The 16,955-nt window shown below is 48.7% G+C and overlaps 1 protein-coding gene across 5 annotated transcripts in view; it reads left to right on the top strand.

The window, feature by feature from the left end:
- MIER1 (MIER1 transcriptional regulator) overlaps positions 1–16,955 on the top strand; it is a 45,405-nt gene that overhangs the window by 11,597 nt on the left and 16,853 nt on the right. For 2 of the 5 annotated variants that reach the window (XM_075615877.1, XM_075615876.1), the window contains exons 2-4: positions 10,442–10,466; positions 12,603–12,748; positions 14,972–15,136. In XM_075615877.1, coding sequence (XP_075471992.1) covers positions 10,442–10,466; positions 12,603–12,748; positions 14,972–15,136 — 336 coding nt within the window. Of the gene's footprint in view, positions 1–6,761; positions 6,873–10,441; positions 10,467–12,602; positions 12,749–14,949; positions 15,137–16,955 lie in introns of those variants that run through there. The other 3 variants (XM_075615878.1, XM_075615879.1, XM_075615880.1) reach the window with 3 other exon arrangements.

Below are 16,955 nucleotides of genomic sequence, written 5' to 3'. Positions count from 1 at the left end.
TGTCTGGGTGACTGACTGACTGCCTGTCTGGGTGACTGACTGCCTGTCTGGGTGACTGACTGACTGCCTGTCTGGGTGACTGACTGCCTGGGTGACTGACTGCCTGCCTGCCTGGGTGACTGACTGACTGCCTGCCTGGGTGACTGACTGACTGCCTGCCTGGGTGACTGACTTACTGCCTGTCTGGGTGACTGACTGACGGCCTGTCTGGGTGACTGACGGCCTGTCTGGGTGACTGACGGCCTGTCTGGGTGACTGACTGCCTGTCTGGGTGACTGACTGCCTGTCTGGGTGACTGACTGCCTGTCTGGGTGACTGACTGCCTGTCTGGGTGACTGACTGCCTGTCTGGGTGACTGACTGCCTGTCTGGGTGACTGACTGCCTGTCTGGGTGACTGACTGACTGCCTGTCTGGGTGACTGACTGACTGCCTGTCTGGGTGACTGACTGACTGCCTGTCTGGGTGACTGACTGACTGCCTGTCTGGGTGACTGACTGACTGCCTGTCTGGGTGACTGAATGCCTGGGTGGGTGACTGCCTGCCTGTCTGGGTGGGTGACTGCCTGCCTGTCTGGGTGGGTGACTGACTGCCTGCCTGGGTGACTGACTGCCTGCCTGGGTGACTGACTGCCTGCCTGGGTGACTGACAGCCTGCGTGGGTGACTGACAGCCTGCGTGGGTGACTGACTGCCTGCCTGGGTGGGTGACTGACTGCCTGCCTGGGTGACTGACTGCCTGCCTGGGTGACTGACTGCCTGCCTGGGTGACTGACTGCCTGCCTGGGTGACTGACTGCCTGCCTGGGTGACTGACTGCCTGCCTGGGTGACTGACTGCCTGCCTGGGTGACTGACTGCCTGCCTGGGTGACTGACTGCCTGCCTGGGTGACTGACTGCCTGCCTGGGTGACTGACTGCCTGCCTGGGTGACTGACTGCCTGCCTGCCGGGGTGACTGACTGCCTGCCTGCCGGGGTGACTGACTGCCTGCCTGCCGGGGTGACTGACTGCCTGCCTGCCGGGGTGACTGACTGCCTGCCTGCCGGGGTGACTGACTGCCTGCCTGCCGGGGTGACTGACTGCCTGCCTGCCGGGGTGACTGACTGACTGACTGCCTGCCTGGGTGACTGACTGACTGACTGCCTGCCTGGGTAACTGACTGACTGCCTGCCTGGGTGACTGACTGACTGCCTGCCTGGGTGACTGACTGCCTGCCTGGGTGACTGACTGACTGCCTGCCTGGGTGACTGACTGACTGCCTGCCTGGGTGACTGACTGACTGCCTGCATGGGTGACTGACTGACTGCCTGTCTGGGTGACTGACTGAATGCCTGGGTGGGTGACTGCCTGCCTGTCTGGGTGGGTGACTGACTGACTGCCTGCCTGGGTGACTGACTGACTGCCTGCCTGGGTGGGTGACTGACTGCCTGCGTGGGTGACTGACTGCCTGCGTGGGTGACTGACTGCCTGCGTGGGTGACTGACTGCCTGCGTGGGTGACTGACTGCCTGCGTGGGTGACTGACTGCCTGCCTGGGTGGGTGACTGACTGCCTGCCTGGGTGGGTGACTGACTGCCTGCCGGGGTGACTGACTGACTGCCTGCCGGGGTGACTGACTGACTGCCTGCCGGGGTGACTGACTGCCTGCCTGGGTGACTGACTGACTGCCTGGGTGACTGACTGACTGCCTGGGTGACTGACTGACTGCCTGTCTGGGTGACTGACTGACTGCCTGTCTGGGTGACTGAATGCCTGGGTGGGTGACTGCCTGCCTGTCTGGGTGGGTGACTGCCTGCCTGTCTGGGTGGGTGACTGACTGCCTGCCTGGGTGACTGACTGCCTGCGTGGGTGACTGACTGCCTGCGTGGGTGACTGACTGCCTGCGTGGGTGACTGACTGCCTGGGTGGGTGACTGACTGCCTGCCTGGGTGGGTGACTGACTGCCTGCCTGGGTGGGTGACTGACTGCCTGCCTGGGTGACTGCCTGCCTGGGTGACTGCCTGCCTGGGTGACTGCCTGCCTGCCTGGGTGACTGCCTGCCTGCCTGGGTGACTGACTGACTGCCTGGGTGACTGACTGACTGCCTGTCTGGGTGACTGACTGACTGCCTGTCTGGGTGACTGAATGCCTGGGTGGGTGACTGCCTGCCTGTCTGGGTGGGTGACTGCCTGCCTGGGTGACTGACTGCCTGCCTGGGTGACTGACTGCCTGCGTGGGTGACTGACAGCCTGCGTGGGTGACTGACTGCCTGCCTGGGTGACTGACTGCCTGCCTGGGTGGGTGACTGACTGCCTGCGTGAGTGACTGACTGCCTGCCTGGGTGGGTGACTGACTGCCTGCCTGGGTGACTGACTGCCTGCCTGGGTGACTGACTGCCTGCCTGGGTGACTGACTGCCTGCCTGGGTGACTGACTGCCTGCCTGGGTGACTGACTGCCTGCCTGGGTGACTGCCTGCCTGCCTGGGTGACTGACTTCCTGGGTGACTGACTGCCTGGGTGACTGACTGCCTGCCTGTCTGGGTGACTGACTGCCTGCCTGTCTGGGTGACTGACTGACTGCCTGTCTGGGTGACTGACTGCCTGTCTGGGTGACTGACTGACTGCCTGTCTGGGTGACTGACTGCCTGGGTGACTGACTGCCTGCCTGCCTGGGTGACTGACTGACTGCCTGCCTGGGTGACTGACTGACTGCCTGCCTGGGTGACTGACTTACTGCCTGTCTGGGTGACTGACTGACGGCCTGTCTGGGTGACTGACGGCCTGTCTGGGTGACTGACGGCCTGTCTGGGTGACTGACTGCCTGTCTGGGTGACTGACTGCCTGTCTGGGTGACTGACTGCCTGTCTGGGTGACTGACTGCCTGTCTGGGTGACTGACTGCCTGTCTGGGTGACTGACTGCCTGTCTGGGTGACTGACTGCCTGTCTGGGTGACTGACTGCCTGTCTGGGTGACTGACTGACTGCCTGTCTGGGTGACTGACTGACTGCCTGTCTGGGTGACTGACTGACTGCCTGTCTGGGTGACTGACTGACTGCCTGTCTGGGTGACTGACTGACTGCCTGTCTGGGTGACTGAATGCCTGGGTGGGTGACTGCCTGCCTGTCTGGGTGGGTGACTGCCTGCCTGTCTGGGTGGGTGACTGACTGCCTGCCTGGGTGACTGACTGCCTGCCTGGGTGACTGACTGCCTGCCTGGGTGACTGACAGCCTGCGTGGGTGACTGACAGCCTGCGTGGGTGACTGACTGCCTGCCTGGGTGGGTGACTGACTGCCTGCCTGGGTGACTGACTGCCTGCCTGGGTGACTGACTGCCTGCCTGGGTGACTGACTGCCTGCCTGGGTGACTGACTGCCTGCCTGGGTGACTGACTGCCTGCCTGGGTGACTGACTGCCTGCCTGGGTGACTGACTGCCTGCCTGGGTGACTGACTGCCTGCCTGGGTGACTGACTGCCTGCCTGGGTGACTGACTGCCTGCCTGGGTGACTGACTGCCTGCCTGCCGGGGTGACTGACTGCCTGCCTGCCGGGGTGACTGACTGCCTGCCTGCCGGGGTGACTGACTGCCTGCCTGCCGGGGTGACTGACTGCCTGCCTGCCGGGGTGACTGACTGCCTGCCTGCCGGGGTGACTGACTGCCTGCCTGCCGGGGTGACTGACTGACTGACTGCCTGCCTGGGTGACTGACTGACTGACTGCCTGCCTGGGTAACTGACTGACTGCCTGCCTGGGTGACTGACTGACTGCCTGCCTGGGTGACTGACTGCCTGCCTGGGTGACTGACTGACTGCCTGCCTGGGTGACTGACTGACTGCCTGCCTGGGTGACTGACTGACTGCCTGCATGGGTGACTGACTGACTGCCTGTCTGGGTGACTGACTGAATGCCTGGGTGGGTGACTGCCTGCCTGTCTGGGTGGGTGACTGACTGACTGCCTGCCTGGGTGACTGACTGACTGCCTGCCTGGGTGGGTGACTGACTGCCTGCGTGGGTGACTGACTGCCTGCGTGGGTGACTGACTGCCTGCGTGGGTGACTGACTGCCTGCGTGGGTGACTGACTGCCTGCGTGGGTGACTGACTGCCTGCCTGGGTGGGTGACTGACTGCCTGCCTGGGTGGGTGACTGACTGCCTGCCTGGGTGGGTGACTGACTGCCTGCCTGGGTGACTGACTGCCTGCCTGCCTGGGTGACTGACTGCCTGCCTGGGTGACTGACTGCCTGCCTGGGTGACTGACTGCCTGCCTGGGTGACTGACTGCCTGCCTGGGTGACTGACTGCCTGCCTGGGTGACTGACTGCCTGCCTGGGTGACTGACTTCCTGGGTGACTGACTGCCTGTCTGGGTGACTGACTGACTGCCTGTCTGGGTGACTGACTGACTGCCTGTCTGGGTGACTGACTGACTGCCTGTCTGGGTGACTGACTGACTGCCTGTCTGGGTGACTGGCTGACTGCCTGTCTGGGTGACTGACTGACTGCCTGTCTGGGTGACTGACTGACTGCCTGTCTGGGTGACTGACTGCCTGGGTGACTGACTGACTGACTGCCTGCCTGGGTGACTGACTGACTGACTGACTGCCTGTCTGGGTGACTGACTGCCTGTCTGGGTGACTGACTGACTGCCTGTCTGGGTGACTGCCTGTCTGGGTGACTGACTGACTGACTGCCTGTCTGGGTGACTGACTGACTGACTGACTGCCTGTCTGGGTGACTGACTGCCTGTCTGGGTGACTGGCTGACTGCCTGTCTGGGTGACTGACTGACTGACTGACTGACTGCCTGTCTGGTTGACTGACTGACTGCCTGTCTGGGTGACTGACTGACTGACTGCCTGTCTGGGTGACTGACTGACTGACTGACTGCCTGTCTGGGTGACTGACTGACTGACTGCCTGTCTGGGTGACTGACTGACTGACTGCCTGTCTGGGTGACTGACTGACTGACTGCCTGTCTGGGTGACTGACTGACTGACTGCCTGTCTGGGTGACTGACTGACTGACTGCCTGTCTGGGTGACTGACTGACTGACTGCCTGTCTGGGTGACTGACTGACTGCCTGTCTGGGTGACTGACTGACTGCCTGTCTGGGTGACTGACTGACTGCCTGTCTGGGTGACTGACTGACTGCCTGTCTGGGTGACTGACTGACTGCCTGTCTGGGTGACTAACTTCCTGCCTGCCTGGGTGACTGACTGCCTGGGTGGGTGACTGACTGCCTGGGTGGGTGACTGACTGCCTGCCTGGGTGGGTGACTGCCTGTCTGGGTGGGTGGGTGACTGACTGCCTGCCTGCCTGGGTGGGTAACTGCATGCGTGGGTGGGTGACAGTGTAGGTGGGTGGCCCCAATAAGTTTTAACAAGACCCCCACCTCGTTTTAACAAGACCCCCACCACGTTTTAACAAGACCCCCACCACGTTTTAACAAGACCCCCACCACGTTTTAACAAGACCCCCACCACGTTTTAACAAGACCCCCACCACGTTTTAACAAGACCCCCACCACGTTTTAACAAGACCCCCACCACGTTTTAAAAAGACCCCCACCACCCCAATACATATTCAAAAGAACACCCCCAAACCCCAAAACATATTCAAAAGACCCCCACCACCCCAATACATATTCAAAAGACCCCCACCACCCCAATACATATTCAAAAGACCCCCACCACCCCAATACATATTCAAAAGACCCCCACCACCCCAATACATATAAAATTCAGACTTACCTTATTTATTTTATTTATTTATAAAATATTTTACCAGGAAGTAATACATTGAGAGTTACTTCTCGTTTTCAAGTATGTCCTGGGCACAGAGTTAAGACAAATAATACATGGTTACAAATACAGTTACATAAATGAACAGGGTATACATTATATACAAGACATTGCGTGCACAGTTAAAGAAAATATATGTTATGGGCGAATGAAACAGTTACAGACCAGATTAAAATGTGAGACAGCCTTAGATTTGAAAGAACTTAAACTGGTGGTGGATGTGAGAGTCTCAGGTAGGTTGTTCTAGTTTTGGGGTGCACGGTAAGAGAAGGAGGAACGGACGGATACTTTGTTGAGCCTTGGGACCATGAACAGTCTTTTGGAGTCTGATCTCAGGTGATAAGTGCTGTATGTGGTAGGGGTGAGGAGCTTGTTCAGGTAGCTGGGTAGCTTGCCCATAAAGAATTTAAAGGCAAGACAGGAAAGGTGAACTTTGCGCCTAGACTCTAGTGATGACCAATCTAGTTCTTTGAGCATTTCGCAGTGATGTGTGTTGTAGTTGCATTGGAGAACAAAACGACAAATTGAATTGTAGAGGGTGTCAAGTTTGCTACGGTGGGTTTGAGGTGCTGAGTCATATACTATGTCTCCATAGTCAATAATTGGCATTAGCAATCTGCTGTGCGACACGCTTTCTGACCAGGAGACTTAGGGAGGAATGGGGATTGGAATGGTGTAAAGAGGGGGGGCTAGTGGATACGGCGGGGGGGCAGTGGCATCCAGGCACCCTAATATCCCCCCTCCTCCCGCTCAAACAGCCGGCAGCGGGCGGCAGCGGGCGGCAGCGGTAACCGGGGGAGCGCCGGGAGTGAACTGTATCCGCTGCATAGCCACATTGGACACACCTCCCCGATCGAGGAGAGCGGGAAGTCTCGCGCACACCAACTGCCGGACTCGCACCAACCCCCTGGTCCCATCTCCAAACACGCCAGACCCCCTCCCTCCCGCCTCCCCCCCCCTGCATACCTACCTCGCGCCTCCCCCCCACCCCCTGCATGCCTACAACCCCTGTTGGCAGGCCTGCCTCTTCCTCCCTTTTGGGACCTCTTGTATATTGGCCAGCAGCCTGCAGTTCTAGTAGCGGCAAGAGATCCTTGAGTAAATGTGTGTGTATTTATTATTATTATTATGTTTACATTTCTATTGGAGCATCTATCTACCATATGTATATGTGGTAGATTAATATAGATCATATGAATAATCATTTATACAGAATGTGCAACGCTTTGAAAACCTGTCTGATCCTCCTTTTTTTTTCTTCATGTTCGGTCATCTCGTTTGCTAACCACTAAAAGGTATCACAACATGACAAATGTCTAGTGTAAACCGAACCTTGGCTTACCAAAGGGGGTTGCAGTTCGCACACCTCTTTAGCAGCCAAGGGGTTTATTGATGACTTGGAGTGGTATCTTAAAACTTTGTAAGGATTGTGGCACCTTTTGAAAACCTTATTTTTGTTACTTCGAGTACTAGATTACCTAAAATGACTGCTATAGTAATTTTTTTCCCCCGGACTTCTATCTCCTTTCTGATTTTAATATTGTGATAAATAATGTGATGTTTAAAACAATCATTATTGGTATAAAAAAAAACCCCAGCAAAAATGTAGAAATAAAGACTCCGTTTCTTGAGAAATGCAATATCTATGATTGCAAGTTCCTTTTATTTTTATTTTTTTTCATTTGCTGCAGAACCCCGTGACAATGGAGGATTAAATCAGAACAATATAAAAATGATATTGTACTAGCAATGTAATTTGCCCTATATGGCATAAAAGTAAATTGTAACACAAGTTTTTGAGTATACAGGGGTACGCTTTTAAACAAATATGACCTAGGAATTTCATTTACTTTGCATCATTAAATAGTAATGATACAGACTAGATGGACCAAATCTGTTGTCCCATTTTAAAGGGTATTTCTACGTTGTCCGAGGTTGTTAGGGCTGTATTTGGCTGAAAATCCCCATTGACTTCAGTGAGTATTTTAAGTTGAAACCATCCTGAATGGCCGATTTGGACAATATACATTAGGGCTTTATGTGGTCCCCATTTACAGCAGTATGTTGGAGCCACTTTTCCAACACTGGAAAATCTGTGCTCCGGGCTTTCCCTGATCCGCATCAAATTAAATATGGGGCTTATTTATCAAGTGCCGGTATGGGTTATCGCACCTGTTCTGACGTTAACTCCCTTATACTTCAATGGGAGTTAACGCCGGAACAGGTTGTGATATGTATCGGCCCTTGATAATTGTGCCTCTGTGTAATGGTGATATCAAAATGATTGCACATGGAGAGATGGAAAGCCATTTAAATAGCATGTTAGGACTGATTAACATGTACAGTATTCAGAAAAAGTATTCTATGAGATGTACATATTGTAGTAGGCCTAGTGCATTGGTTTATTACATAAAAACACATTTAGGATCCAAGTTATTAGTGACTTATTGCTGTACTTGAGGAATTTTATTTAAGCAACTTGAATGGCTTGTTTTGAAATGCAGTTTACTGTAACTCGCTCACTGTGAGGCTAGTTTCACTGTTACTTTCTCTCTCTCTCCTCCTCTCTCTCTTCTCTCTCTCTTCTCTCTCTCTCTCTTCTCTCTCTCTTTTCTCTCATTGCAAGATTGACAGTGTGTAGACAGTAGACAAATAGGGTATTATTTGGAGGAAATATTGAGTCATTTAAAGTGTAAACAAATGTTATCTTTTTGTGCACTTAACTTCCGTAAATAAAAATATATTGGTTCAAAATATTTTTTTTGTAAACTAATTTAAAGAATAATAACTTTCGCTGACAAGCTACATACTCCTAAAAATTTGTATGAAATGCCTTAAACTTGATAGTTATAGGTAAAATGACTATATATATGTATATGTATATGTGTATCAGTACCGTGTTAGCCGAGCTTCAATAATCAAAAAATAAATAGATGATACCATTCTGTGGCTAACGAAATGCTTTTATTTGTGCGAGGTTTCGAGATACACTGATCTCTTTTTCCGGCGATGTTACAATGAATGAAACAAGCAAAGGGTATACATAGTATCCACACACACTTTTAGTTATGCTACTATCTCTCACATTTCCACACCTACCCACACCATTTATATTAACTCCCACTCCACACACCCCTTTTGTAAAGCACTGTATACACTGTGGGCTCTCCATTCATTTATATTCACACAGATACACACACACACACACACTCTTACATCACTTACTTTCAGGAACCATTTAACACCTCTAGCCATAAATCTCATCCACACCGGGGGAAGGACAAGCACAGATAACATTCCAAGAGACACTGTTTTTAAGTATACCGTTTGCTTGTTTCATTCATTGTAACATCGCCGGAAGAATATATATATATATATATATACACACACACACACACACACACACACACACACACACACACACACACACACACACACACACACACACACACACACACACACACACACAGTGGTTGACAAATCACCAAAAAATCTACTCGCCACCTAGTACCAAACGTGTGCTGCTTGGGCCAATATTTACTCGCCTGGGGGTTAAATCCACTCGCCGGGGCGAGCAAATGTATAGGTTTGTCGAACACTGTATATATATATATATATATATATATATATATATATATATATATATATATATATATATAATTTCCCCCTGTTCACATACTTAATTTTAGAATCATCCAGTAAATTTTTATTTTGGAAAGGTGTTAATTAAAAAAAACACAAATAAAAACTTGCAGTCTTGCTGTTTCAGTACCGTTTCTCTACACATTTTTTCTTTCTGACTTCTATTTTTTTTTCTTCATAATTATGAACCTGCCATCATATATTCATGACATCCCAGCCCTCGAAATACAGAAGTTATTATGCAACTGTAGTGCACCAGACAGAAAGTTGAAAGGAACCTGGGACAAAGCTTACAGTCTAAATAGCTGATTCATGCGTTTTCTTTTACCATTCCCACTTGTATGTATTTTGCTAAATTATCTTCCACCATAGTAATATATATATATATATGTATATATTCCATCATTTTTACTATTATATTTCCAGTTTTACCGTGCCTCTTTGGTTTCCTTCTTGTTCTTGTGGTTCTTGAGCTAATACATGATTATGATTTATTTCCAAAAGTAAAAAAAAATAAAAGATGTCAAATATTAGTAGTATAACTTTTTTAACTTGACTATGCTTAGGACTCGGTGCAGCAATCTTCTCAGAGTAACATGTTTTTACATATGTGCACCTGGCGAGTGTATTATACGAACATTAGAAAGAAGTACCGTAATTATGGAACAATTTGACAAACCTTTAAACTTCACGTTGAAAATAGATCAATGTTAAACATGTTTTCTGAGGTGAATAGGGGTTGTTTTGTGATTTAGATGTTCCTTTTTATTATTTGGTTTTTACATTGGTTAAGTGGGAGTGTTTTAACTATTGCAATGATTTTCCTTAATCCATTTTAAATTTGCAAACATTGCTGATCATTACAGAAACATTAGAACACTATAAATGCAGACTTCTTAAAGCTACAGTATAATTATCTTATGTAATAGTTTGTGCATTTTTTTAAAATGATTGGTTTAAGCATATATAATATCTGAAATGTTACATTTCTTACTATTTCATAAAAATGGCGAATTCTTCCTTTTTTACAGCCTTCTCTTGGGACTGCAAGCCCAGGTAAATTGCTTTATTGGTTTTATTCGGCTTAATATGCATCTTCTATTATGCAAGATTTATGGGGTAACTTTGATACTACCTTTCACAATAAAACACAAATGTAACTTTAAAGGTATATATTTTTTTCCATTCCTCCCCAATCAGGGGCCACTGATTACGCCACCTGTGCTGAAACAGGGATATCCTTGCAACCTGACCTGTTGGTGGCCCTTGGGGATTGGAGTTAGCCACTCCTGCTGTATATTGTGTGAAACAAATATAGTATCCAAACAAAACAGAAAAACAAGGACAGAATAGAACCAAAATGTTATAAAATACATGAATACCTAATAATATACATGGCAAATGTAGCAGAATCGTGCAGAAAAAAGACCTTGTCTACATAGTGTGATCTGTATCGTCTTTCCTGTGAGGTAACAGGCCCTCAAGTTAAATACATAGCCGTGTTGCCGTTGGCTAAGTTCATACAGTCCGGCGCTGCTTGCGACAGTGCGAGCTCTTACCTTGCCGCGTGGTTGGAGCAGAAGCGATCCCTGCTCATAGTGCTGGGGGCGTCACGAAGCTGGTGCGCCCTCATTGGCTGGACCAGCTCACGTGATGCTGACATCACGCGGCAGCCGCCTGAAAAGACTGTTTAGTGTCTCCTCAAAACACTGCGCGTCAACGCGCCTCTTTGCCTGCAGGCACTTGGATAAATACTGTACCCAATTACTGAATTGTGCCTGACGTGCCCGCGCACGTAGCGCCGCCGCCACTATAAGTTTGGCCTAAGACGGTTTACGGGCAGAGACCACCATAATGTACAAAGTATTGCAGTCTGATACTAAGTCAGTTCGGTGTAAGATAATATAGTAGCAATGTTTCCAGAATCATTATAACCGCTGCTGCAACCAGGATAGAATCTGTTGTCGGTGTCATAGAGCAGCGGTGTGCAAACTGGGGGACGCGCCTGGGATTTTTCTGGGGGGAGCACGGGCGGTTGCAGAGGCCCCGTGCTCTTCATCGAGGCATTTAAATTAAATGCCAGGGGACCGTGCGAGGTCTCTGCAACTTGAACTTACCAGGATTCAGGCGGCTTCTGGTCACGTTGCCATGACAACGCAGGGTCATGTGACGTGTAGTTATGGAAACGCGCGTCAAATGACGGTGCAGGATCACGTGACCCTCTGCGTCATTTGATGCCAGGTCACTGGGGTGGGGGGTACGAGCTCTGGAGCCGGCACACAGGTGGGACGCAGCGAAAAAAAAGTTTACGCGCCCCTGTCATAGAGTAGTGAATATCGGCAGTGACCTGTGTGCAGCGCTATAAGCTGGTATTTAGAACTGATATATCGTCTGGTTTAAAAAACAAGATTGCGACGTAAATGAATAAGTCAATATAAAGAGATTGTAATTAATAGTATCGGCAGGTATAGAAGGCAACCAGATAAGGGAGCAGGATATGATCATAAAGGAGGTTATGGAACAAGAGGTTAACCATAGTAGGAGACTTGGTGCACTCTCATTGTCACCCGCAAAAATAATGGTTCCTTTAAAAAGCTGCTTTCTACTGTTCAAATACCATGCCAGATTCTGGCTGTTAGTTATGTCATGAGAGGCCAATGTGTTTAATATGTCAATTCAAAAGACTTCCCTCTGTAGGAGCTTTTAGTCTACACCACCCTCTCGTTTGGGGCATTTTATCTTGCTCAATGATCGTCCCCTCTTAAGCATGCTACAGTGTGAATTAAGAGGACGACCCTCTTCCAAAATGTTTGCTGTGCAACTTCGTGCCTCACAGGTCGTAGTTACTCTCTGCCTTGCAATCTGCATCCTGTGAGTGGTCATTTTAAGCTCCCCAGAAGACTTGGACAGCAGAGATAACCATCTCCTGAACCATGTCCTTTTTTGGGGGGAAACCTTCTGGTTCAAATGCTGTAGAGAAAGAAAATAATAATATTGGAACAGCACGAGTTGCTACTTTAATATATATCTCTATCTGGGTCAAAAGCCAGCTGTGGTACCCTGCTACCTATAACTAGATGCATAACCTACAGCTGTGGTGCAGAATGTCTCAAACATTCTCCCTTGTGGAAAATGTGGGGTGTTAGAAATTTGAATTTAAAACTAGCGCATTGTTTTATTTTCCTAACGCAGGAGGCTCAGCTACATCAGATGACCACGAGTTTGATCCATCAGCTGACATGCTAGTTCATGAATTTGATGATGAACGGACGTTAGAAGAAGAAGAGATGATGGAAGGAGAAGTCAATTTCAGTACTGAAATTGAACACCTTGAAAGGGTAAATGGCATTGAAGATCTGTAAATGCTACAAACAGGTTTTATTTTTATTGCTGTTAATTTGGGAGCGCACCACATTTTATAACATGAATCATATGTACATAACATTTTCATAGCTGCAATGTTGCCTAGTAACGTTATTCCATGTGAATTATGCATGACCAAAGTCCAACTTTTAAACATAAACCACCAGGTCTGATACAAGTTCCTCATTACCATCTGTATCTGCTTGCGCTGTGTATGGCTTGTTTGTATGTCAAACTTTTTCAACAATGTCATTCTGTACCCCCACTGTACCACGCTGCAAAATATGTGGGCTCTTTTCAAAAAAACGAGAATAATACAAGATAAATGGTTCCTTATGCAAAATACACTCGCATCTATTAGCACAGGGGTGGCCAAATCCAGGTCAGGTTTTAAGGATATCCCTGCTTCAGCACACGTGGCTCAATCAATGGCTGTCAGAATGACTGAGCCACTGATTGAGCCACCTGTGCTTCATCAGGGATATCTCCAATACCTGGTCTATTGGTGGCTCTTCAAGACTGGAGTTGGACACCCCTGTAGAAGCATATATTTCTACAAGCTAAATGGCAATGGAAGTCCCTCCCTAAAAGATCTCCTCTCTTGCATACAGTACTTCTGGATTGCTAAACTGATCAGCCCCGTCATCATACACCTTTTTAAAGTAATGCAGAGTACAAGTCTTAACGTCCTGCTCTTGCCTTTAGTTGCACTTCACTTCAGATTTATTTTTGGTCTACAAACACAACTCTTAAGGTGGCTATGCAGGAAATGTGCTATTAATATGTACATGTATTCTGGAATAGTCACTCTAACATGTGTTCTCTTCTAAAGCACAAACCGCTATAGATTTTCCTTAAAGGTGGATGTTTGAATGGGATTTATTGGAAACCCGTATAAAGTGCGATTAACGACTTTTTTAAAAGTATAGGTTAAGGCAGGGGTGCGCAAACTTTTCAGAGGGAGAGGGAGTGACTCAGTGAGTAAACGACACTGACTGGCACTGAGAGTTTGAAGCAGGGGAGCCTGGTGAACAGGAGTTCTCCAATCAGGTTGTCCGTGACATGTGGTAAACACACATTCCCAGCTAGCTCAAACTCCCACACCCAGGTCTGTGACATGTGGACAGAAACAGACACAATGATCATAGTGTATACTGTATAAAACTACAAAAAACAGCTAAAACAAAATACAAACAACAGGAACATACACACAAAACACAGAAGCTGAAATAAAAAACTGTTTAATAAAACAAAGGAGCCTGCTGCAGCGGGTCATCAAGGGGTTAAAACCCAAAACCCTACTTACAGCAGGACCGGATAAATGAGCGTGGGTAACCAAACAGGAACGAATGCCAAATGCAGGGGGAGTCCTCAGTGGGCGCTTGGGTGTGTGGAGTGATGACTCTGTCTCCCTCCAATGTGTAGATAGTTCCCAAAGTAGACACAGGGGAAGGGGAGCTGCACACAACTGCACACATCGGTTTGGACCTCTCTCGCAATGACGTCGTTTCCTGCAGGGGTGGTCAGGAACGCTGCACGCAACCAGCTCTCTCCGAAGGCGCCGTGACCTTTGACCCTACACGTTTTTTGACTGACGTCACTTCCTCGGGGCTGTTCACCAAAACAAATCTGTAATGGCGGATCCCAGGCAGTATTGTGTGTTCCTGGTGGGGACTGCGTCCTTGGTAAGGCCCCAAACTGCACCGTAGTGTGGCAAGGCATTGTGGGTCATGACTTTGGAAGCTCCCTCAGTGAGTGACCGCTATACCTCCCTTGCTGCCTGTACACACTGAGGGGCAGTTTGGACACTTATTATGTGTGTGTTCCTCCCCACAAGCTCAGGACACCATACTGCCTGTGATCTGGCAGATTGTTTTGTTGACAATAGTCTGACGAGTAGGCAATAAGATTTATTAATTACGGGTTCGTGGAACAAATATTTTCTAACGGGGTGCACAATGTAAGAAAGGTTGGGAACCCCTGCTCTACATATAGATTAAATTCTTTTGATCACATCTGGAGCTTACCTAGGCTGAATTCAACAACAAGACCACGGCATTCATATACAATAGTTAATTGTCTCCATTTGGTAACACCTTAAAAATGGGTAAAATACTTTCATATCGCCCTACAGTCAACTAGTAAACATGACTCTGAGTTGAATAAACAGCAGCAGTTGTGCGTTGTTTTCATTTCAGGAAAGTGAGATGCCAATTCATGAATTATTGAAGCTTTATGGCTACGGTAGTACAGTGCCTCTGCCTGGAGCAGAGGAGGATGAGGATGGAGATGATGAGGAGGAGGAGGAAGAGGAAGATGATGTGGATAATGACGGGAACAGCGTCTGTAGTGGTGAAAATAAGGTATAGGTTATTAATCAACTACTGCCTCTCATGCACTATGGAATGAATGTTTGCATTGGTTATTAACTACTTACAGCAACTCGTGCTTTATTAGTTATAATATATATACTTTTTTTTAATATAATATATAACATGTTTTGCCCAATTCGATTTCTATTGTGTTCACCATTATTTTTTGTTTGGAAATAACCTGTTCTTATCTGGGTGTTGCTCAACAATTCTGGTCTCATTCGCACATTCTCATTCTTTTAGTTAACCTACTGCACTATGATGTTTTATGTCTTTTTTTCTGGGTGTTCCTGATGACATCGCTCCCTTCCTGCCCTGGATCCTAACTCATTCGCACAGTGCCTGTAGCTATACTGAATGACGATAGCTGCACATTGAAATTAAAGGGCTTAGGCCTCGGTCCCGCTGCGCTCGTTGGCGCGGGCGGCCACACGCGAGTTCCCCACCAGCAGGGGAATCCTGCGGAGCCGGTCCCGGTCCCCCCTGGCGGCACAGCGCACTCCACGCTGTGGCGCGTCAGCCGCTATGGGACACAAGAAAATGGTGTTCCCTAGCGTTGACGAGTCACGTGGTGTGGCTGTAAGCCAATGGGGAGGGGAGGCTTCGGGAGGAGGAGAGGCTTCGGGGAGCGGGGAGGAGTGTGGAGTGACAGCATAATTATAGACATAATTATGCCCCTTTACAAAGCATTAGTAAGACCACACCTTGAATATGGAGTACAATTTTGGGCACCAATCCTAAGAAAAGACATGGAACTAGAGAGAGTGCAGAGAAGAGCCACCAAATTAATAAAGGGGATGGACATTCTAACTTATGAGGAGAGGCTAGCTATATTGGATTTATTTACATTAGAAGAGAGGCGTCTAAGAGGGGATATGATAACTATATACAAATATATTCAGGGACAATACAAGGAGCTTTCAAAAGAACTATTCATCCCACGGGCAGTACAAAGGACTCGGGGCCATCCCTTAAGGTTGGAGGAAAGGAAATTTCACCAGCAACAAAGGAAAGGGTTCTTTACAGTAAGGGCAGTTAAAATGTGGAATTCATTACCCATGGAGACTGATGGCAGATACAATAGATTTGTTCAAAAAAAGGTTGGACATCTTTTTAGATGGGAAAGGTATACAGGGATATACCAAATAAGTATACATGGGAAGGATGTTGATCCAGGGATTAATCCGATTGCCAATTCTTGGAGTCAGGAAGGAATTAATTTTCCCCCTTAAATGGGTTTTTTTGTTTGCCTTCCTCTGGATCAATAAGTAAGTATAGATATAGAATAAAGTATCTGTTGTCTGAATTTAGCATAGGTTGAACTTGATGGATGTACGTCTTTTTTCAACCTCATCTACTATGTAACTATGTAACTATGTAACAGCAGCGTGAGTACCTGTCTGTGTGTGTGTCTGAGTGCGTGCATGCCTGTCTGTGTGTGTGTATGTGTGTGCCTGAGTGCGTGAGTGCCTGCCTCTGTCTGTGTGTGTGTGTGTGTATGTGTGTGCCTGAGTGCGTAAGTGCCTGCGTCTGTCTGTCTGTGTGTGTGTGTGTATGAGTGCCTGCGTGTGTGTGTGTGTGTGTGTGTGTGTGTGTGTGCCTGCGTGTGTGTGTTGCTTACCTTCAATCAGCAGCTCCAGCCCGAGTCCGTGGAGTGAGGGGGGGGGAGAGTAGCGGGTCCCTCCGCTCAAGCCACGCCCCCCCCTCCCGCTCACACCTCCCACTCCCGCCCACCTCCGGCTCCCGCTCCCTACAGACCGCATATCGCGGTCTGTGTATGTCAGCGCCCCGCCTGTATGCAGTGCGGGCG

This window comes from Ascaphus truei, chromosome 10 (genome assembly GCF_040206685.1).
Source record: "Ascaphus truei isolate aAscTru1 chromosome 10, aAscTru1.hap1, whole genome shotgun sequence".
NCBI lineage: Eukaryota > Metazoa > Chordata > Amphibia > Anura > Ascaphidae > Ascaphus > Ascaphus truei.
This window is presented reverse-complemented; position numbering and strand designations above follow the sequence as displayed.